The sequence below is a fragment of the Protopterus annectens genome, chromosome 2.part0 (genome assembly GCF_019279795.1).
Source record: "Protopterus annectens isolate FY-2018-M chromosome 2.part0, PAN1.0, whole genome shotgun sequence".
NCBI classification, from domain to species: Eukaryota; Metazoa; Chordata; order Ceratodontiformes; family Protopteridae; genus Protopterus; species Protopterus annectens.
The window spans coordinates 267,588,903-267,613,493 of NC_056728.1; the positions used below are offsets into that span (position 1 = coordinate 267,588,903).

General features: G+C 39.0%; 1 protein-coding gene across 9 annotated transcripts in view; it reads left to right on the forward strand.

The window, feature by feature from the left end:
• Positions 1-24,591, forward strand: part of LOC122793060 (synuclein alpha interacting protein) — a 2,145,219-nt gene that overhangs the window by 1,882,459 nt on the left and 238,169 nt on the right. For all 9 annotated transcript variants that reach the window (XM_044060745.1, XM_044060746.1, XM_044060744.1 and 6 more), the window contains one exon: positions 20,798-20,890. In XM_044060745.1, the coding sequence (XP_043916680.1) occupies positions 20,798-20,890 (93 nt within the window). The remainder of the gene's footprint in view (positions 1-20,797; positions 20,891-24,591) is intronic.

The window sequence follows — 24,591 nt, forward strand, 5'->3', positions numbered from 1 at the left end:
TCTTAGTCTATACCCAAGTCTTTCCCTACAAAGTGCCTCTAGTGTTCAGGATATGCTGGTAATGTATGATGACGTCAGTAGTAACTAAAAATTGTAAAAAAAGAAAAAAAAAATCAGGATTTAAAGAGGCCACTTGGGAATTCATGGCACCCCCTTATTTTGCCCTCAAAACCTTAAAGTCCAAGGAATACAGTACGGTTGAGAGGTATGGCCTTGACTTCCAAAAAGTAGATGCCAAAACGGAGGAGACACAGCACACAGTCCTGAGGAACTCCACTAGCGACCAGCCTATCTGTGTAGGTGGTCTCCCCTACCCTAACTTCCTTGGTCCTATCTGATGTCTAGCTGGCTGTCCAGTGTGTAACATATGGGTTTATGCCTATATCTGTGAGTTTGTTTACAGTGGCCAAGTGGGATATTGTATCAGATGCCTTAGCCAAGTCAAAGTAGGCACTATGTACTGTTTTGCAGTGATTCATTGCCTTGTTGACTTTCTCAAAGAAGTTCACCAGGTTGAGCAGGCATGATCTGCCTCTGATGAAACCAAATTAGGTTGAATCCAGTGTTTGAAGGTTTCCCATGTCATTATTTGTTTCTATAATAATTATTTCCATGGCTTTGCATATGAGACTGGTCAGACCTATGGGTCTGTAGTTCCTGGGGTTGGTTGATGACCTGCCGTAGTGCAGAGGGATGGCTGTTGCAATTCTCTATTCAGATGACACAAAACCTGTCTGGAGGCTATGGTTAAACAGTGACTTCAGTTGTCTTGATAGATCATGCTTCAGGTTATTTAAGAGGCATCCCAGGATGTTATCAGGGCCTACGGATGCAAAGTGTGTAGCCTTAGAGAACAAATCTAGGACCTAGTCCCTAATAATACTTGGGGTCGGTTGTTTGATGGTATTTCCTGGGAGGTGGCTGGAGGAAAGTGGGGTGTAAAATTAGAACTGAATTTGCTGGCCAGCAGATTTGGTATTTCTTCCAGCTCTGTGTAGGTGGATCCATTTACAATCAGTTATGTACACTACTGTGTACTGCCTTTAGGTTTAGGACATAGCTAAAGAAAGCCTTACAGATGTTATTTACCTGGGAGGCTATCTTTACCTCAAATTTGGCTTTAGTAGACTTAATTTGCCATCTTAATTGTTTGCTTATATTAATGAGAGTGCTTTTAACATGCTGGATATAATACTTCCTAATATTGGCTATCATTTTTTTTCTTTTCTTGCGTAACCTGTTTATGTTTGGATTCCGCAAGTGAAGTTTCTTTTTGAGTTAATTTTGGGATTATTTCTGCTAGCCATAGCTGTCTCTGTGCATTTTTGACATGATTGCACAGGGTTTCTGTGAGCAATTCTGCATAGGCAGTTGCATTCTCAGGACTTCTGGGAGGGACTTGGAATTTTGACAGATTATCACTTTGTAGTAGGGCATGTGCTTTAGAATAGTTCCTGAATGTTACAGGGGTTGTCCAGAGTCACAGAATTGATTTTATTATGAAAAAGACAGCTTTGTGGTCTGACCTTGTCAGGGAGAACACTGCAATGGGGGGGCGGTTACAGGAATCTCTCATGTTTGTGAGTACCAGGTTGAGTATATTTGTACCCCTACTGGGCATATGGGCAGTCTGGTCTAAGGTGTCTGTGTTCACAAAGTTTATTGGGTCATAGATGATGACCTATAGCTTGCAAAGGTATGATATGGGACTGCATATGGAAATCTGGACATGGAGAAGTTCAGGTGAATCATCTTGTTTGACTAGTCTTGAGGTGAATTTGTTGATTCTTTAATGGAAGAAATAAATTATGTCTCGGGTTAATGTTCAAAGTTGACAACATTACACTTCTTAGTCACCTTAGAAGACAGATGCCTGAAAGGATTCATGACTCACATCAGAGAGTAGTAAAGTGCAAGAGCATGAGCTGCAATGTATTGGCCTGAAATATCATCTCGAATTGAAACAGTAATGCAGAAATGTGCTGCATGCAGTTTATACCTTACAGCAATTGTGAGGAAGAGTTTTTGCATAGTTATTCCAGGAAGACTGTGGAGTTAAATGGGCAGAGATTGTTCATTTTAACAAAGCTGTGTATCTTACACATTGCACATTATTCCAAGTCTTATGAAATAACCAAAGTGACAGACACAAGTGGAAGTGTGATTAGTGCATTAGTCTATATTCTCAAGACAGTATGTCTGACATTCACATATCTGACAGTGATCCAAAATACACGTCAAGAATTCCAATGATTTGTGCATGAGTATTATTTTAGACATATATCCTGTCTGTGCTATCCACAGTCTAATGAACAAGTGAAAAAATAGCCAGTGAAGAATCTTTTTAAGTAAAAGTTGTAACAATAGCGAAAAGGATTGCTGACTTGCAGTTTAGAAATATTTGAATAGCTCACTGCAGGGATTCAGTCTCCTCCCAGTTTACTTGGCAGTGAGCAGAAGGTTGAAAAGCAGATTACCTAATTCCTGTGCATTGCTGATGTCTGAAAATCAGCACAAAAAATAAGGAAAGTATCGGGGAATGCTGAAAAGAAATGAGTTGAAACAGAAATCTTCTACCTTTAAATTACAAAAAGAAGAAAAAGACAAAGTAAAGACACAAAAGTTATGGGATGGATCATAGCCTAAAGCTGAAACTGTTTTTAAAGCAGGTGTAACAATGTCTTAGTTTTTATGGGGAAGAAGGTAGGCACATTTGTACAAGGAAAGTATTTTTAAGGTCACAGAGTAAGAACAATGCAAATAGAATGCTGGAATTATCACAACAAATACTGTCACAGGAAAATAAGAGACTGAAAATTGTAGTAATCAAAATGCTCTGTTCGTGTCTTTGAAAGAAGTTGTAGAATAGTGAGAACCATTCCAAAAGGAAATTCATGTGCACTGAGGGAATGCTATTGTTAATAGTCCTGATTTGGAAGATCATTGAAAAAAAAAAAAGGCATAAGACAGTTTGAGGTGCAGATGAAACTGAGGAATGGAAGTTGCATTTACTGACATTTTATTGAATATGAACAAAAATATATCCGTAGCTAAATAGTAAGCAATCACTCTGTAGACTGCTACACTCCCAGCTAGACATTGACTGAAGGTGAGAATCAAACTCTGTACATTGTGTCTGTGAAGAAAACACCTTAACTGTTATGCCAACGCCAGTATGATTTTTGAGGTAAAAAAAATTACATGCTTTACTATAACTTGAAGATATTTTAAATTTTCAAGTGTTATGTAATGCATGCCATCATATAAAATGTCTGTAAAATAACCATAATTTGTAAGTAGCATAAAAACTTGGGACAGATAACTCTTGCACTGGGAAGCCACATATCATGTGAGCATCCTGTTGAACATCCAGATGTCATACAGTGATATCAATGAAAAGTGGGGAAAAATCAGTTCTGCTGTTGTACCACAATTCATCACTGTGTGAAGCTTAACAGGAGAAGCAAAGAGAAAGGAAGCAAAAGAGAAAAGACAAGAAAGTATGACTGTCAGAGGAAGTTGTTACAAAAATCATTCATTTTGGGAGCATCATGTACCATCTGTGCATCATCTGTCACTTAGAAAATGCTTATCTGGTCAAAAGCCTTAACTGTACTATATTATCTGTAGAGTCTCTGTTTAATACCCCAACACTTCTCTTCCATCTTCTACTTAATTTCTCTGCCTCATTCCCCTCCTTTCCTTCTGTTTTTAGCCTCCACTCTATTTCTTCATGTCATTTCTTTTTGACCATTAAGTTACCACTCTTACCACTTGCCTTCTAAGCTCCTCAAAAGTCTTGAACCCTTACATTGCTTGTTCATGCATAAATATTGTATCCTCCCTACTCCTTTCATTCCTAATCCCTTTGTCAAGTTTTCCTTACCATTTTTATGTCCCTTATTTCCCACCTTTCCTCTCATAATCCCATACATTCTTTCCCACCACAATTCTCGATTCCCCTTGTTTCAACAAGGACCAAACCCTGGTCTTCACTTTCAATTTCCATGCCTGACATCTTACCTCACCTTAATTAGTTCCCTTACAGTTTGAGCTGTATTCACTCCTACCACATACCTTTTAAAATCTAGTTTACTCCGGCCACCAGCGTCACTGTAAACCACTCCCAGCCTGTTATCAACCTGTTAAGCATCAATGCAAATGATTTATATGCTGCCTGCCAGTATCTTATCACTTTATCCACTGACAATAATGATATGTGCCACCCAGATATATTGTTAGGAGTGCTGTTGTCATTGTCCTTATCTCATCCCCCAGGATAGCAAGTTAAACCTCATACTTCATCCATCCAAATATTTTATTATCCTGTGAAGCTCTTCCTTTGCTTTTCTTTCTCTTGTCTCAGTAAATGATGAGTATATTTTCTAATCTCTGAAAGTGTTGTGCAAAATTAAGATTTGAATACATTGCCCTGCACAATACTTTTGGCATCCTCTGGTCCCTTTCTTTCCATCTTCCTCACAGCAGCAACTACAAGATTATCAGGATGATTCCGCAGGCTCAGCTCATTCCCACTCTCCCTAACTGCCTCACACTCTTCAGTAGCTGCTTACCATGTTTTTAACAGTAACATGCAGTCATTATGAAACAGACTGAAGTTGCATGCATCTCTGTCCTCCTGCCTTTGTCTGTTCCCCCTTGCTCTGTTTGCTAAAACTACCTAATTCTGCCTTCTTCAACCTATCACCCTCTCTTTTGCTGACTTTTTATACTGTTTAACCCCTCCTGTGTTGCACATTACAAACCTCAAAATGAAAAAGAGAGACCAGCAACTGTAGCATCAATTTGCTTTATTAGGCTAGTAGTAAAAAACTACATAACCATACAACACAGACTGGTTTTGGCAAAAAAAACTTCAATGCCTTCCTCAGTGTAAATGTATTAGTATCAAACATTTCCTGCTCATCATCCCCTTGTAGAGGCTTTTTTGAGATTGACAGAGGATGAACTATACAAATACTATGACAATAGAAGTGTAAATAGAAGGTTGATGCAGAGTGACAATCTCACCTATAGAGAAAGACAGAGTCTTAAAAAGCTACAGGAAGATTCTACCATTATTATTAGGCCAGCTGACAAGGGTGGCCATGTTGTAGTCATGGACATGGTGCATTATTGTAATTCTATGCAAACCATGTTGAATGACAGGTTTTATGAAGTTATTACTGTGGATGTTTTACAGGATGTTATTAGGTATGTCAGTGTTATCAACTAATAGATAAAGATCTTTATGAATACCTTGTTGTTAAGAGACCTGTCACTCCTATTATACATGGCCTACCGAAAAGACATAAAGATGCTCATGACCCACCCATGAAACCGATAGTATCGGGTCGTGGGTGGGTCACTGGGCATCTGTCTATATTGAGAAGCATCTCAGACAGGTCTTAAATAGTAATAAATTTGTTCTGAGGGACTCTAAGCAGTTCCTCATAGAATTATATGAATGTGTTAAGCAATATAACATTTCTGATGATTACCTTTTTGTTACCTTCGACATTCAGTCACTGTTTACAGTTATCCCTAATGTATTGGGACTTACATATGTGGCTGAATATCTAAAGGAACACAGTGATTATACCATTGTTACGATTGATTTGTTAGTACATTTTTTGGAGTTGGTTCTGGAAAACAACTTGTTCATGTTTAATGATACGATCTATAAACAACTAGATGGCGTAGCAATGGGCACACCTTGTGCTAACAGCTACGCCAATATGTTTTTAGCCCACTGGGAGGAACATATTTTATTTTATTTTGTGAGGCTTTATTCAGAGAACATGTTGTTTTTTATCGACGTTTTGTGGATGATGTCTTTGTTCTTTGGAAGGGGACAGCAGAGCAGCTTCAATCAATGTTTGACATCATGAATAATCTGACTAGTTGCCTCAAATTTACTATGCACTATTCAGCATATAAGATAGAGTTTTTAGATCTGTATATTGAGAGATTATCTAATGGCCTCATAAATACAGGAGTCTTTCGGAAAGCTTGCTATTGTAATTCGTTACTCATGAGATCTAGCATGCATCCACCTTTTGTTTTTAAAAATATTATGAAGGGTCAGGCAATTAGAGCCTCTAGGCTAAACCCTACGGACAGAGGGTTTATAGCAGAATTGGATGATCTGAGAGATAGGTTATTGCAGAGAGGATATAACATCAATGAGGTTAGTTCATTTTAGAGAACACTCATGATCTACGCTCCACAATAGCTACACCATATTTTGGACCCTCTGATTCTGTTGAAGTTATAAGCAGTCATAGTATTCAATCTTGTGTTAAGTTCTCAACATATTTTTCATCTGATCATCTTGAAGTTAGAGAGATCATTAGTAAATATTGGCCTATTTTGCAGGTAGATGGTGATTTGAAGAATATAGTAGGCGATGTACCTAGGTTCCTGTATAGGAATAAAAACAATCTGAAAAGGATGCTCTGTTATCCTAGACATGGAAGGAATGATAGGACAACTGGTCACACGAAGCCATGTGGGCATTGTAATTTTTGCTCATTCATGGACATGAGTATGGATTTTTTACATCCTGATCTACAGGTAGCTTTTAATACAAATGTTGATGCTGACTGTATGACCTGCCATGTAGTATATCTAGCTGTCTGTCAATCCTGTTCATGTTTTTATGTAGGTAAGACAAATCGTCCCCTTAGGGACAGGGTAAGAGAGCATATTTACCATATTAAGAAAGGTTCACCGCATAACGCCTTAGCAAAACACATCACCCTTTTTGGAAATACACATACATTTCTGTTTAGAGTACTAGAGGTTATAACTCCGACTAAGAGAGGGGGTGATATTAGGACACATACTGAGAGTAAGGAGAGTGATTGGATTGTCTTATTGAGAGCTGACAGTGGGTTGGGACTCAATGAGAGAGCCTCAATTAAACCTAGACTGAGGGGACATAGAAATATTAGATTAAATATTTATACCTATCTTTACACATATAGTATAGATGTTTTTATGGAGATATATGCATGAGTTACATGCACATGTATATTTTGTATGCTTTTATATATGTTTTATATATATATATATATATATATATATATATATATATATATTTTCAACTATTCTCAATCATCCTATATATTTTATTCATATGTTTTATATGTATATGTCTGATTTTATGCATTTATAATTATATTTGTTTCATACACTGAATGTTCTTCATATAGTTTTGTTTTGAACATCTCCCCCTTAAGGTGTTTCATTTAATTAATTAGTTAATTGAGTGTTATATATATTTCAACACTGGTGTCAGTTTTTTTGTTGAAGATCTGAAGAAGCTTGTACATAGCGAAAGCACTTATCTTTTGGAGAATAAAGTTTTATCTGGTTACACAGATGCTTTGAGATATCTGGACTGCCTAATTTTTTATATTTGCTTCACTCCTGTCCCTTCTTTTTTGTTGATTTATTTCCCATATATAGCTTAATTCAAATCACATGATGCAATTAAAGATGCTTGTTTAGTCCTGGGGGAAATAATCTCCCTCATTTAATAATCCACTTTTTCTCTTTCTGGTTCAAAATGTGATGCCAGACAGCTTTATTGGATCTGTGTGCTATAATTCTGTCAATAATAACAAAGTTAAAAGAGGCAGCTGGATGTATTAATGTGTGTTTGTATAAGGCATTTATATTTTTCTTATGTCTAATATCACAAAAATGTTCACCTATCCGAAACTTCACAGGATGTGAAGTTTGCCCTACATAGAATGCCGAACAATGGCATGAGGCTAAATAAATTACTCAATCTGACTGACAGTTGGCATAAAAAGAAATATCAAAAATGTGACCAGTGTTACTACTACTAAAGGTTTTTGATTTAGTAATTTTGGAGCAATAGGAACAGTGGCCACAGGGAAAACAACCAATCAACCAATCCCACAATAAAGTAGTTTGCATTAGGGACATATCGGATGATGTGTGATGTTTGTAGTGATTGAAATAAGAACCCAGATTCTTGCCTTGTTTGAAAGAAAAAGAACATGTAGCAGGTAAAATGCCAGACAATGTATGGTCAGCCAGCAACATATTCCAGTAGCGTCGGACACTTTGCATAAGTGAATTGGTATTCCTACCATATGTACTTGCAAATCTAATGGTAGAATTGTCATGATCGGTTTTGACTTTATTTTGAAGGAGATCAGCCCTGGCCAAGTGGTTAACTATGTTGGAAGCCCAATATATATAACCAGCTTGATAGCCCCTATCTTTAAATCTAGAAATAAGATCTTGTTTGAAATGATCATATGAATGTTCATCAGAACAGATACATTTTCCCCGTATAAACTGGGACTTAGGAATATTATTGCAAACATGAGGAGGATGATAGGATAGCTGTTTGCATGGAGGAGGGAATTATATTGGGGACATTTATGGTGTACAGGAATGGAGAGTGTGTTATCAAGATTTCTCCCAACCATAACAGCCAAGAAGATGATATTATTTAGATCATAATTAGCCGTAAATTCAATTCCCCATTTGTTTTCATTTAAATAATCTACAAACTCATGTAAATAATCAACATTGGACCTCCACACCAACCAGCAATCATCCAAATACCTCCTCCAAATGTCAGTTTCATCAAGGTATAAATTGTGGGATTGATTGTAATAATTTGTTCCTCGACAACAGCTATGAATAAGTCGGCATAAATAGGGGAAAAAGATGCCCCCATGGCAGTTCCCTTATTTTGAAGATAACATTCACCCTGATAAAAGAAGGCATTCTTAGTGAGAACATGTTCAATAAGAACAATAAGGAAGGTGTTGAAACCAGGTTGGTATAGCTCTGATTTGTACAACCAATATTCCAACGCATCGATGCCAGCTCTCTGAGGGATATTAGTATAAAGTGCTTTTACATCGAGGGTACAGAGCAACCAACCTGGTTCCAACTGCATGTCTGCAATAACCCTTAGAAATTCCGTGGTATCTTGTAACCTCTCACGTACCCATTTGAGAAGAGGCTTCAAGTATCTGGTTAAAAATAAAGAAAGTGGTTCAGTTAAAGAATTCCTGCCCGAAACAATAGGTCTACCAGGGGGCTTGGTGGCATGTTTGTGTATTTTGGCAGAAAATAAATGTATTGGTGTGCCGGTTCATCCACCGTGAGATGTAAGGTGTTTTGTGTAATAATCCCTTCATCATTTGGTAGTGCTAGAAATTCATCAATTTTTCTCTTAAAAAGTGGAGTAGGGTCAGTAACTAAATGTGAATAATACCTGCCATCCATAAGTTGCCTTTTGGCCTCAGTATCATATTGAGTCCAATCCTGAACTACAGCAGCGCCACCCTTATCGGCCATCAGTATGACCAACTGATGATTATTAGCCAAATTCAAAATTACCTCCATATCAGCCCTGGATATGTTGCTGGGTTTCACCCTGGTTTCCTTGGCATAAAAATGTAGATCTTTGAGTATAGCATTCTGAAACAAAGAAACAGTATGATGCATAGGAGGCATGAATGTAGTGCTATGGTACTTGAACTCATTCTGGGTATCAACAGTCTCTCCGCCATGAAAAAACAATTTTAAATTTAAATTTCTACAAAATCTAATTACATAATCTGAAAAACAATGTTCAGCGACAAAGGAACCAGGAATGAATGAAAGACCTTTATTTAGAATTGAAATCTCAGTATCAGTGAGAGAACAGGAGGAAATATTGAAAACATTCATTGTTTCGTGATTATCATTTTCAACAGTGTCTGCATGTTGTCTGCCAGATTTGTGCTTCCTGCCTCCCCTTCTACATTTTGACCTAAAGGGACACAAGTGTTGGAACGTTTGTGGGCTGGTGAGCCTGTAGGACCCGAAATATCTGGTTCAAAACTGGAAGAAGAATCATTGCCAGTGCTATCTGCAATAGATGCAGATGGTTTCTTGAGGATAAGGCATACCCATTTCCTTTTAGAAATATTTTTCGGTGTCTGAAAAAAGCGTACCAGCTTGGTCCTGTCCCTAGTAAAAGGATCCCCTTTTTCATAGTCACCCATGTCCCTAAGGAATTTCTTCCTTTTCCTGTCCTTGAGTTGTTCTTCTAAATGTAATAGATCATTGCTAAGTTGATTAAAACAGGGGGCATATGCAGGCTGTCCTTCAAAGCATATGATTTCTTCCCCCAACTTAGTAACATTGACAATTTCTATATCAATGGTGCGTTCAAAATGTTCATCAAGTATCTGGACAAATTGCATTGTTGCCTGATGTTGTGCATGCGCCCATTTTTTTCAGCAAAGTCTCATCAGAGTTGCTTACTAGGGGTCGTATATGAATTCTGAGCCCTCTTGGCCAAATAAGCCTTGAATAATTTATAATGCCAGACATCAATGCAAATGATTTATGTGCTGCCTGCCAGTATTTTACCACTTTATCCACTGACAATAATGATATGTGCCACCCAGATATATTGTTAGGAGTGCTATTGTCATTGTCCTTATCTCATCCCCCAGGATAGCAAGTTAAACCTCATACTTCATCCATCCAAATATTTTATTATCCTGTGAAGCTCTTCCTTTGCTTTTCTTTCTCTTGTCTCGGCAAATGATGAGTATATTTTCTAATCTCTGAAAGTGTTGTGCAAAATTAAGATTTGAATACATTGCCCTACTCAATACTTTTGGCATCCTCTCTGGTCCCTTTCTTTCCATCTTCCTCACAGCAGCAACTGCAAGATTATCGGGATGATTCTGCAGGCTCAGCTCATTCCCACTCTCCCTAACTGCCTCACACTCTTCAGTAGCTGCTTGCCATGTTTTTAACAGTAACATGCAGTCGTTATGAAACAGACTGAAGTTGCATGCATCTCTGTCCTCCTGCCTTTGTCTGTTCCCCCTTGCTCTGTTTGCTAAAACTACCTAATTCTGCCTTCTTCAACCTATCACCCTCTCTTTTGCTGACTTTTTATACTGTTTAACCCCTACTGTGTTGCACATTACAAACCTCACCATAGCCATTCCACCTTATTTTTATTCCTTTTCTCTCCATGCGTAACTATCTCTCTTCATATACTCCCAATGCTTGCCTTATGCTACTTCAGCCTCTTCTCCAGAGTTGGCCCACATGTGTGTTTTTAACAACAGCAGCAACAATATTCTCTTTACCACCATCTCAGCCCAACCTAATACACATCCTGGAGATATGGGGGTGTTTGCACAATGGTTAAGATGTTTATCTCACAGATACAAGGCACAGGATTTGGTTCTCATCTTTTAAAGGGAAATTGTTTTGGCTTAAAATGGTCCACAAGGACAGCTAGCATAGTACTTACATGAACCTATACATTACTCTCAATGCTGATTGACTGGAAGTTTCCCAAGACAGCAGCTGCACAACAATTCTGTGTGATCTGTTCTAGCAGTCTGTTCTTCATATTGCCTTTAGTAACCTTTACTGCCCCGACCACATCATCTTATTCAATTCACTCCATCCACTTCTGTATCCTGCTTTAGTAGCCAACTCCTTCTAACTCGTTCTGTAGTTCTCTTCCCTCTCTTCCTGTCATTCTGTTTTTTTGTCCCTCTATGCCATGTTTCATCACCACCTCATACCTAACATACACCTTCTAACTCAATACTGCTGCTGTTATCTCCCAATTTCTTTTGTACCCCTCATTTGAGGACAGCTGTTCAGTCCTGTTCTTTATGATCATGTTATTCATATCCTTCTCATTAGCCCCAAGTCTCACAAATTTTCTGACATTTGACATACGACACTTAACTAAACATGCTGACACCTCTCTTTTGTATTATTACCACTCAAGCAGATGACCATTATAGTATAAAATATTTAAATAATGCACATTTGTTCTTCACTACTCCAACCTGCAGGAATGTATTTTAAATTCCCTTTCACCTCTTTTTCAGCTATATCACTTTGAATCACATATTAATTCTCCAAGCAAAATATCAGACTACTATTATCTTTATTTGCATGCTATTCCCTCCATTTTATTTTACTTTTGTTTTGGGAATCCTAATTGACAATTTAAGGAACAGTACCATACTACTCTTTTCCCCACTTCTGGCCTACTGTGTGACACACTCATATATCCTTCACTGTACCCATATCCCCATACAGATATCAGCACTACTGTTCATACTATCCTTCCCTGTACATAATTTTTTGAAAAAAAAAAACATTTTATAGCATACACATTTCACATTTTTTTCAATTTTTCCTTCTGTCCAATTCCTACCATAAAGAAACTTTTCATTACATTCCCTCAATTTTTTATATACAGTCCAGGAAAGGTTATGCATATCCAGGAGAGTTTATATATATATTTCTTCCTCTGACAGCACACACTTTAGTTTAGGTAAATGTCCATTCTTTACCACTTCTTTGTCCCATGCCATCTTCTATCAAAGATCAGTATTAGTCTTTATTTTTTGTGATTCCTTTTAACTTGTATCTGACTTTCCCACAGCATCCATATTGTCATTTTCTTCAGTCTTTACCTCACCTTTCAACTCCATAAACCATATTTTTTGAAAATGATTTATTTTTATTTATTTATTATTTATTTGATATTTGTTGACCGTGAAAGTCCGACTGGGCTACTGCTCTTTTTCAGCAGAGGCCCGGGGAGAAAACCTCCACAGGAGAAAAAAAATTAGCATAGTTATAATTCATAAGTTCCACAGAGAAACAAAACTGCATAATTACATCCAATAACACTATACAGTCAAGGGAAAGCACTCAGTGGCATAATAAAAATATACACTGAGAATGAAAAGCTCGCAAGCATATGGACCTGAAGTACAAAATGGGGTTTTGTAATTCACAGTCAGGTATGTTGGTATGAGAAGAAGTAGGAGGCAGTCATGTTTTGACAAGGTTGGAAGGAAGAGAGACAGCATAGTGCTGCGGGCAGGTTAAGGAATTTAGAGAATTGTATCAAGTGTTTATGGAGATGCGAATGGGGAGGGTATTACTGAGTGTAATTAGGAGGGTAAGATACATGTTAGTAAAGTGACAGTGTAGGGCAGGTAGATTGGGGGAGAAAGATGGAATTAGGGAGGGACGATTGTGTTAGACTTGCTACAGTGACAGGCCTGGGTCTGTGTTGTTTTAATGCTTTGTCTTTTTTTCCCTTCTGTCTCTAGGCTTCAAACAGAACAACAGTCTAATCCAGTCTAAAACATATTGCCAACTGTCTTAATAATGTTTGCCAGACAGAATGTCACTTCTTTCACTCATCTATGTGTTCTTAAGATTGGTAGGCTTCTTCTTGGCTTCTGATTCCTTTCCCCTACTGTCTGCTGAAACACGTCATTTCTCTTTCTTCTTTTATTGTTATTCCTTTTTTCTTGTCTACCAGTGCCTTCAGCTTTCTTGTATCTTTTCTTCTTCCACCCTTTGTGCTTCATCCAATTGACATATGTCCCTTATAGGAAGCCTAGGTGTTTCTACACTTTACTCTTTGTTATGCTGTGCTTCAGTAGGGCGCTCATGCAACCGAGATCCGTGATGGCCACTTATCCATAGTGTTCTTTCCTCACTCCTTCTAAACCCACTTCAGTTTATGGTCCTTTGGAACCTCTTGACTTATCTTTGCCCCTACATGGACACCACCTACTTCCTGCCCTCCATCTGTATATATATCCTTCCTGAAACAGGCCTGCATTTCCCCTCACATTTATATTTACCACTGAGATGTATATTTATTGAGACTTCTGAAAATAATTCCACATGTTTTCACACACATTTATTCTTGTGATAATTTAATAACAGACTGTCCTACAACAATATGGTATTGCTTTGTGGTAGACATATAACGTTGTTGTTTTATTTTTCTTTTTGGTTTTGTTTTTGAACATTATAAGGCAGTTGGCAATTTGCTTTAGTCTGGATTAGACTGGCAGGATGCCAAAGAGATCTCTCATCTCTGTTGTCTGGACTTTTTTTTGTATAATAGATGGCTTTGTTTGAAATGCACGAAATGTCCTGCATTTGTTTACAGAACAGTAGATTAGGATATGCAGTATTAATTTCATAATCCCAAACCACATGGCAGTTCTGCAAGTGTTATTCATATTTCACACGTGTTTACAGAAGAAATTAACAATGTTCACTAAATATCTGCAGATGTTTTCAAGATGTGCTAAAGGCATGGAATTAAAGTCTTGAGTAGTTTTGTAATTATGCCAAATGTGGCTGGTAATAGCCTGCAGACGCAGTGCTCCGCAGGCATCCTTAATTGTACTGCCGCAAACAGTGAAAATGTCAAAGCATGTTTGAAAAGCAACGTGCTCCATAAAATACTTTAAAGCTAAAATGCAGTGCTGTTGTGTATATAATTTGTTAAATGTGACTGGAAATGGTTCAGATTTGCATTTACAGTATTTAGCTTTTGCCTCTGAAGTATTTTATCAGACCTTAGCATAATACATGCAAATTAAAGTGTGGAAAACTCTGAACTGAAATGGAAATGCCACACCCTGAAGATGTGAACATTATTAGGTCAAATACTTAAATGCATAAGAAGCAATGATTGTTCTGAGGTACATTTTGGATATTATTTAATTTTCCATTTACCAGGCTTTTTTTGGGGGGGGGGGGGCAGTTACGGTGTTTTGAGGCTGTGTGTAAACAAAGTATCTTTAGTTTTGTAGAGTTGCATTTTGCTTATGTTACTGCATGTTTTGGATGATCTATTTTATCTTTACTCCAGCTGGTAATGTAAGACTATACATATCTTTTGTGCAGGCTGTATAGATGTTTTACTCCTGTTACAACAATGGCCTGTCGTGTTAAACAATGGTAGGTTCAGTGCCATATGAAGAATAACATCAGAAAAGAGTTTTTGGTGTAGGCTTTTGTATCTGCAGAAGTTTCCAGAATTTGATCAGTTCAAATGCAGCGAATGCTATAGTAATTTATTAGGTAGTCAATTTCTCTAGTGAGTGTACTTTATTATTACATACTAACAGAATGGTGAACACCACTAATGCAGACCTGCACATTAGTAAATGAGGTCAATTTATTAGTCTTTAGTTTTCACTTTAACTCATTCCATTGCTTAAATGATTATGAGCATCTGTGGTCTGAGAGTTCCTGCTCTACATTTTGATACACTGTATTCAGGAATTTCGTAGGATTTTTGGAAATGTATGCCAGTTTATAGAATGTTGCCCTTATGCAAAGACAAGTAATTAAGCATTTCTGACTTTAGCCCTGTACATCTTTGCTGGCACCAGCTGAAATGTAACTTGTTTCCATTCTTGTAATGTATTCTGTGTACTAAAATCGATACACACTCTCTTCTGTTATTACACCCAAATCTTTTGACTAGATAGCTAATTGTTTGACAAAATCACATCACCTGGGATATGATCAACTTCTTTGCTGTCTTACTTATGTACTTTTAAACTAATTTTTGCATTTGAAGGTGGGGCATCTCGTATTCATGCCCCTAAGCAATATGTGGCCCTGCTAAGACATAACCTGTACACCATGACTTATCTGGTGTTTTTCTGGCTAAACCCTTAATTGTAATAGCAGTTTGTCCAGCTAAACCCACAAAATGTTTTCAGGTTTTTATTTTGTAGTTTGCTACCACATTTACACATTCCTAATCAGTTATAGCACCATTGATCAAAACAGGAAACAAAGTAACATTTTAAAAGCTTCTGCATCATTTGTGTAGCATTATTTGTGTGTGTTTGTGTGTGTATGTGTGTGTGTGTGTGTGTGTGTGTGTGTGTGTGTGTGTGTGTGTGTGTGTGTGTGTGTGTCTGCGTGCGTGCGCGTGCATGTGTGCACTAGTGCCACATGTGTGTTTTCAGACTGTGTGGAAGCAGACCCATAGTTAGTGCTTTTCAACCACTTGTAGTAAGTTGAGTACCATCCAGTTAAATGATAGGAAAAATTGATGTTTTAAAGAGCAGTTGTATCTTGGGATTTTTCATATGTCATTGCATGTGAAGATCAAAATGTTATTGCAGCGACATGCACTATTAATTACATCGTTGACAAAAACAGAACATCATTGATATGAAAATAATATGTCCATTCAGCATGACGATAATGTAATTTATGCCTAGACTGGAGTGAAGAAACATTTCTGAAAACATTATGAAAGAGAAGTTGGCAATTATAACATTTTAGCTTATTTTATTTTTTCCTTGAAAACTTCTTGTTTGTTTCAGCAAAGATACAAACACCTGAAGCATGTGTGGTCTTATTAGTATGCAGAACAGTTCAATTTTTATTTGGCTACTATTTTGGTTTTAATTAGCAATAAAAATAAACGTAAATAATTCAGATTTGCGAGGGAGATTAACTAGAGAGGATAGTACAGTTAATATTTTGGAAATCAGGAAATACTATTTGTGTGAGCTCATGTTTTGGAATATAATTTTGACCGACTGTAGATTCACATTTTGTTCTTTGTTTTATATCACTGCAGTATGTATGTGCAAATTTCATAGCCTGTATTTCATAATGCCCCAAATATAACTAGACTTTAAAATGTGTCAGAATACGTATTAGGAAAAGCAGTATTGTTGTAGTAAAGTAACACCTCATTGCTATGAAAGGTGTACTTGTAATACTGCTCTTTGGAATTCTGTCCTTAACATATTTGAACTGTGTACACAGTAGTCTTGGGGTCTGTTTTGGTGGCTTGAAGTCAGATCATCACACTGGATAAAGGTACGTTATCCCAACTGTTGGTATATGGCATGGGTGGTATGTTGCAAAAGGGCTTTACAGATAACAACTCAAGTAGGTAGAGTGGTTAGAGACATAGTCAGAAGTATTCTACAAATATGGGTTTGATATTGTGTCCCATGTTACTCAGCCAACATACTTTGGGTTGGGGGTTCAGTCACTATGCCTCATTTCAGTCGTTTGCGTATGAGCTAAAGTAAAATACTTATTCTATAGTTCACATTTTTTCATTCTGTGTTCTGAAATGCAGCGGTGCTGAATATTTCTAGCAGTGTAGTAATCTACTGTTGCCACGTCTAAGCCCTGTTCTTACAGAGCTTCATTTGCTGACTTGCAGTTTTTAGTGACTCTGTCAGATATCCAGAATATCTCTGTTTTTCTGTCTTGAGTGATACTCTGACTAGCAAGTGGCCTACTCGGGTCCAGTTTTTCCTCTTGACGCAAAGATCTAGCTTAGCTTCCAAAACCAGGGGTCAGCCAACCTAGGAGTGGAACGTAATTGCCTTTGGACAGGAAACTGCAAAGTAGCCCCAGTGCAGCATCATGTTTAGTGCTCACTGAGGAACTTTTTGCAACCTAACTTTCTTCCTTGAATTAGCCATGATGAATGCTTTTGTTTGCAGTGTCAAGCCTAATGACACTTACAGAATGTGCACACGCAGCAAATTCCCCCTAGTGACAGTGTGCCCTGCTTGCTGGGTACTTGTATGCCAGCACTTACTCTGAATTTTCCTTTGGCATTCAGCCCCTACCATTGTGTTATTGTTACAGCTAACTGAGCAGTTTCTGTCCCCTGGGATGAGTGAAAGAGCATCAGCTTCTCATACCCATGGTTTCATAGAGGCTTCTCTGGTACCTGGGTCTTAGTTGATCCTGGGCCCTTTGGGTCTTATTTAGAGCATTATCCCTTTGTACCAAGGAGATAGCACAATATCTTTTTAAGTGGGGTCATAGCTGGAGTGACACCTTTCTGTTTATAAATGAAGGAGGAGGAGGATTTTAACAGTAACAGGTTAAGTGGGATTGTGCCTCAAACCACCCAACTGTGTACTGTATGAGGGGTTGTGCATTGCACAAATTTCAAGGTAAGAAACCCCTCCCCTCAGATTTTTAACCAGTATAATTTCTAAATGTTGTTTTTTTTTAAGTGAGTTGCATATGAAGTATATGTGAAACATATCAAAGTGGTTGGAATGGAAACTGCCTGACAGTTAACAAAGAGGATTAAGGATAGAAACTGTTAACAAACTACCTCCTGTAGTTTTCAATATTAAATTACGACCCATTACTGATAGATTTACTGCACAACAGCAAGTCAAATAGCATCAGAAATACTCAGTCTAGGGATCTGTACCTCTTCTGCAACATCAACAGAATGGTTTGGAGGGACAGGTATATTTTGCAGAGGATACTGCTGCTATGAACAGATTCCCCATCCACATAAAACAAAGTTCATCCATATCCGTTTTCTATCCTGACTTAAATCTATGGATGAGAAACAGAAAATTTACCCCAGGACTGCCCCCAGTACTACAAATGGACAGATGCAGCTCCTAAGTGGTTTATCTCATGTATAAGTTCCCTCAAATTATCTATGGTATGATCCCAGTTATTCTCATTAGGGGTAAATTGTCAACCATGGGATGGGTAAGACCAATCTATAACAAAATGGGATAGGTTATTTCCAGCACAAAACAGGAAGTTGGCTAAGCTTACAATGTCCCCCAAGGGCAGCTAGCCTAGTACTTCACCTATGAACCTATAGGGTTTGATTTCCTCAGGCCTCATTTGCCTACTGATTGGCATTGAGCAAGTTGCTTAACCAGACAGTACTTTGGGGTAACTGGAACTTTGAACTTGGCTCCTTAGTGGTCTCCTGGGCTGTGTGTCTAGTTACTACTATGAAATTCTGAACCTATGGAAAAAGTTGAATTCCTTATGACTAGCAGGCAGCTACTGACCCTTTTAAATAGGAAATGCATGAGAGTTGTGATCAGTTGAGACAGTAAAACAAATGAACAGATTGAGCAATATCTAACGAAAATAAATGATAAGACATTTCAAGTGAAGTCTGAGACAGTATGGAGTTATGGAAGGGGACAAGGGGATGTATCTGATGGAATATATGAAAATTAAGATAGAGGAGTGGACTGGGTTCAGAACAGATTCACTGGGAATAGCACTTGTGAAACACATGCCATTGGCAGACTGAGAGGCCAGGTGTGGGAAACATTGACCGATACTGATAGACTTTTTGACATTTTCTGAAAAATATCAGGTAGTATGAACATTGTGGAGCCTACATAGAAGATTTTCAGTCACTGGGAGACATGTATTCATACAGCATGACTACTCCAAACACTGAAAGATGTTTCAGGTGTTTAGAAGTAATAAAGAAATACAAGCAAAGAAAATGGTCTTTGCCTGATTCTTTCAAGGTATTCTGGAATGGTAAAGTGATGTCACTTAATATCCTGGAGGAAACAATTGGTAAAATAGTAGAATTACAATTATGACTGTCTCAACTATCAGTGGAGCAAAAAGGGAGTAGGACTGTTAAACTGAAAGTTGTTGGAGAAATAGAAGGTGAATGGGAAGTGAGATCTGATTTGGTTAGGTTTTGGGCTAAGATGGTTAGACAATGTAACTACCCCACAAGAAAATTATAAATAAAATGATTAGATAGACTGCAGAGTTCTGTGCAGTGGTACTGACTAGGCAGAGATATGGGTAGGTTCATTAAAATGTAAGTCATTGTAAGGGATACCTGGTGAATAGATGTGAAAGACTAAAGCTGACCAGTGTACTGGGTAAGGAAGTGTTTTCATTTATTTATTGCTGACATGTTTTGTAAGTATGAGGGATATGACCTAATGCTGTAAATATAGTGTAAAAATGTATGCCAGTCGATAACTGACTTTGTGATGTAGATGGACAAAACTCTGACTACAACCTTGATGACTTCATTTAGTGAGACTGACTCTGGAAGAAACACGTTGGAGAGGGTGGGAGTGAGCAGCTTATGTGGCCATCCTGCCCTGGAGGAAAGAGTCAGTTGTTTCATTTGGTTGATTGGCTGTGGGAATGGTGGATAAGTTAATGGCAGTGTCAATGGGAATTGTTTGTCTAGGGTTACTCACATGTCATTGGGAGGGCATAGGACACCCCTTTGGTGACAAGGTTGCCCATGCCAGCCACCAGGAAACAAGTTTATGCCATAGTAGAAATACTCCTTATGGCTGTATGTGTGATGACCATGCCATGGATCGCTCTTGTCTGGTGATAGGGAATGAATGGACAGTGGTAGCAGCTTGATGGTTGACAGGCACAGGAGCCAGAAAAAGATACAAAATATCTGCCAGTGTTAAAGTCAGTATTCTCATGTTAATTGCAGTCTTAATGGCCTTGAAGAGTTAACAATAATAGTGTTTTCAGACACATACATTATATTTAATTGTAAAATTATTCATGGTTGTTGGGCACACTGCAGCATATGGTAAGGGTTAACTGTATGGGATTAAATAAGTGTGAATGTTACCTTATGCTAGTGGGAATTTTGAGTCAGAATAAAGTGAACTCCTTATATTCTAATTCACAGCATGAGGGGGTTTGCCGTGTACAATTTTGTTTCCTGAAAATGTGACATAAGAAAATATAGTTTGTAGGCAGTTGCATTTAGCTCATTTTGAATGGAATTTTAAAATAAACTCTTTCTTTGTTGAACATTTGTATTGAAGATGTTCAGAGTATATTTAATTTAAGATTTTTAAATAAAGAAAATTCATACAGAATCAATGATAGACCTGTTAACACTTACTCTTTCTGTTTGTTTTGCTACTAGTTCATCATAAAGTGCTGTATTGTTTCTGGGTCTGCTTTGTGTCAAAAGTAAAAAAAATGTGAACCAAGAATCACCAATAGTTTAATATCATGCAGTCCATCCATCTTTGCTTAAATTAATTCAGTTTAATTTACAGTGTCAGTGTAAAAAAGCAGTATATGGAATTGAAGTACTAGGGAACAGTGTGGAATGCAGAAAAGGCAACTTAATCAACTAAATGCTTTCTTACAGGCAAACGTCAGAGAACGTCACTCTGCGGAATCACCTTCGGCAGTTATTAGAGGCCCAAAGAATGGAAGGCGGAGTGTCACAGATGTCTCCCAGGTAACCAGAAAGTGAACAATTTTTAGAATATGTGAAAGGGGTCAGTATGCTTGCAGTTTTGTTCATAATGTATTTTGTATTTCAGCAGTCCATGTTGCATTAACAGGCTGTACCGTATTTTGGCTGTTAAAGACAGCCATCATTCATAGGCTTCTCTGTCTAACATAGTGTTAGCTTTTAGCTGTGGTAATCATTTTTTAGGAAAGCTAGGATGTTATGTAGTCATATCTCATCATAATTCTTGCTGGATGGGTTCGGAGCCGATATTCGTCTTCAACTCGGCCGATACTAAAGCTCGAGAGCTTTTACTGGCTTGAGGCTAACCCCTATCCCATGGTGCCTCATGGCAATTCCCCAGATCTCATTTGTCGCGAAAGCTTCAAGGTTGTCTCCTTACTGGCTGATTGGCTAAGTAGAAGATTTTTTGCTAAATCTTGTTTTTTCACCACTTTTTTCTTCATCTTTTTCTCCTTACAGTTAATACCTTTTCTTGTGTGATTGTATTGTGTGTTTGACCCCTATCCCCCCCCATAGGATTGAATGGCCCATTTCATTTATAGGGCCGTAGTTGCCTGTTTAAATAAGAGGGCCTTTCCTCCCTGAGTGTTTCTTCCTAAAAAAAAAAAAAAAAAAAAAATCTTTTCCAATTTTTTATCTTTACTGTTTGTTGTTATTGTTATTTCAGTAGTATAGTATTGTTAGTATAATTAGCTTTGCTGTCCTTTTTACTGGTAGCTTTAGCTTGTTCTTGTTAGCATGTCTAAGGAAAAAGACAAAGAACACAAGGACCATCGCCCTACAGGGTTCAAAAAATGTGATAAATACTCACAGAAGATGTCATTGACAGACAGTCACACTAGCTGTGTGTACTGCTTAGGCGAAGCCCACTTACAAGAACCCTGTATATTTTGCCATGTCTTCAGTACTAGGGTTCTTAATGAGAGGAAATGCAAATTAATAGATAGGGGGCTTATGACCAGTTCCTTCCAGGAACAGCTGGAACTTGGTCAGACAGCTGCCAAGACTACTAAATGAAAATCTTCGGCTCCAGCTTCGGAACCGTCGAAAAAGTCCAAAGCGATGGAGCCAAGGAGTTCTGGCTCCGATTCCACTTCTTCTGTCTCAGTGCCGTCGGTCTCTTCGGTGCCAAGGCAACCTTTGGCACTGAGACAGTTATCTGATATCGACCCTGTTTCACCTACTTTGAGATCTCCTACTCTGGAGAGGAGGAGATCTCCTTCTGCCTCCACTCGATCCTCCAGGACATTGTCAGATGAGGACATCAAGCAGGTGGTGAAAAGGTTGCTCTCTGACCCAGCTCTGGCAAGAAATTGGCCCCTCCAGACCCAAAGGCTTCAGAGCCGACCCTTTTGTAATCCACTGCACCTCCTCCGACTGCTTCGCTCTCTGAGCCAATCACTTTGGGTTCCTCCATGTTGGATCCTTCAGTTCCGAGAATTCTTCCTGCTTCCTCGGAACCGATAGCTCTATCCTCAGTGGCTCAGTCTGGAGCTGAAGGATCTGGAAGCCGACACTCTCTAGTCGATTCTGAGGGGGATAGTCACCCTGGGTTTTCTTTGGAACCGACCCTCCCTCTCTGTGCTTCAGCTTGATTCATCTCGGTTCTCACATCTGCTTTGGAACAATTCCCCCTTGCTTGGAGCCGACCATCCATTTCCTTGGAACAGAGGTCATCTTCGGAGTGGGAGGGAAAGGCCTTCAAAGTAATAGAGAAGGCTTTCTCTTCTGCAAAAGCCATACCTTTGGACCCGATATCCCACCAGCAGCCGGCAGCAACCTCTTCTCCCTCGCCACCCCCACAGCGTAGGGAACCAGAGACTCAAGCAGCCCCCATTGGAGGTGCCCCTTCTTCTGAGACCTCCCCAGATTATCCCACTGGAGAGCTCCCTCTGAAGAGACTTTGTAATAGGAAACATGTTGACTCACCTGAGTCTGTCACGTCTGACACTGATTTGGAGGAGTCAGAAGGGTCCCCTAGATCCCCATCTGAGGATGTCTCCTTATCTGACATCCTGGAAATCCTTAGACAGAGGGGTGATTGGAAGACCTCTAACCCTACTGAAGAAAAATCAGTGTATCTTGTGGCCTTTGGTTCCCGACCTTCCACCTCCTGGATGACACCGCCTTATGACCAGCTTTTAGGGGTTATATCACGGAAAGCCTGGACTTCCCCAGACACAGTGAAGCCTGTCCCAAGCAGGCCAAACAAATTTATGACTACACCAGAAGGTAAGTATTTTCTTTCCAAAGGGGTTCCTGTTGATGCTATGGTGGTAGCAGCGGCCACCAAGAAGGAGTTGTCTGAGACATCTTCCAATATCCATCCTCCTAACAAGGAGTCCAGGAAGATGGATAGATATGGAAAGCTTACCTTCTCTTCAGCAGCATTTACCTTAAGATCGCTGAATTACCTTTCCCATTTTACTCGACTTCAGAGGGATCTCCTGAAAGAGTTGGTAGATACCCTTCAGGGTTCAGTAACTTTGGGATCCACAGATATGGTTTCTGCACAGCTCTCCACCCTTACATCGAAAGCTAACTCCTCCATTAGGCTGATTTCCTGTGCAACAGATGGAGCAAGCAGGGCAGCCACAGTTGGAATCTCTCTTAGGAGACATTCTTGGATGAGCCTCTGTAACTTCACGGAATCCTTCTAAGTCTTCCTTCACCAATGTCCCCTTTGATGGTTCAACTCTTTTTGGGCCACAGGTGAAAGAGACCTTGACCAGGTATGAGTTTCTCCCTTCCTTCTAGACACTATCCCAAGGGTCAAACAGGAGGGAAAATGTGGTTCCATAAATCTCAAAAAGGTTTCCCTCAGGCACAAGGTCAACCCTCCCCTAGGGGCAGAGGGGGAAGATATAATGGAAGACGCCACCCTCACAGCAGAGGAGGTCCACAACACCAAGGAGATAGAGAAACTTTCTCTGATCATCCCTTTCATCACCCTTGAGGGGTTGCCCGACTGTCTGTCTCTGGAGGCAGTCGGGGGTCATCCATCGCTGTACCCAAGTGCCTGGTTAAACATTTCACAAGATCGTTGGGTACAAACTATAATACCCAGAGGTTACCTGATTCCCTTTGTTTCTGATCCCCCAGTAAACCGGTCTCTACCAGACGTGCCACCCATTCAACTAGACCGTGCAACATCAGAGGTCATCTTATTGCTGCGAAAAAGAGTCATCCAAGAAGTCCCCACAGAGCAAATAGGATCCAGAACTTACTCACGATTCTTTTTAGTTCCAAAAAAGACAGGGGACTGGAGATCAATTCTAGATCTCAGCAAAATCAACAAGTCTGTAAAGAAATTGAAGTTCCGAATGATCACTCTGCAGTCGATATTTCCTTTATCAGGAAAGACAATTGGATGTGCTCAATAGATCTTCAGAACACGTACTGCAACATCAAAATGGACAGGCGCTCCAGAAGACACTTACGCTTTCAGCTGGGAGCCAGTCATTTTCAGTTTCGATCTCTGCCCTTTGGCCTCACTACAGCCCCCAGAGTGTTCACCATATGCATGGCAGTGGTAACAGCTCACCTGAGACGTCAAGGATTCCAGGTTTTTCCGTACCTAGACGACTGGCTCCTCACTGCTACCAGCAAGCATCAACTGATCAGAACCAGAGACGAGACTCTATCCTTGTGCGCCAGATTAGGCATCACAGTAAACCTAAAAA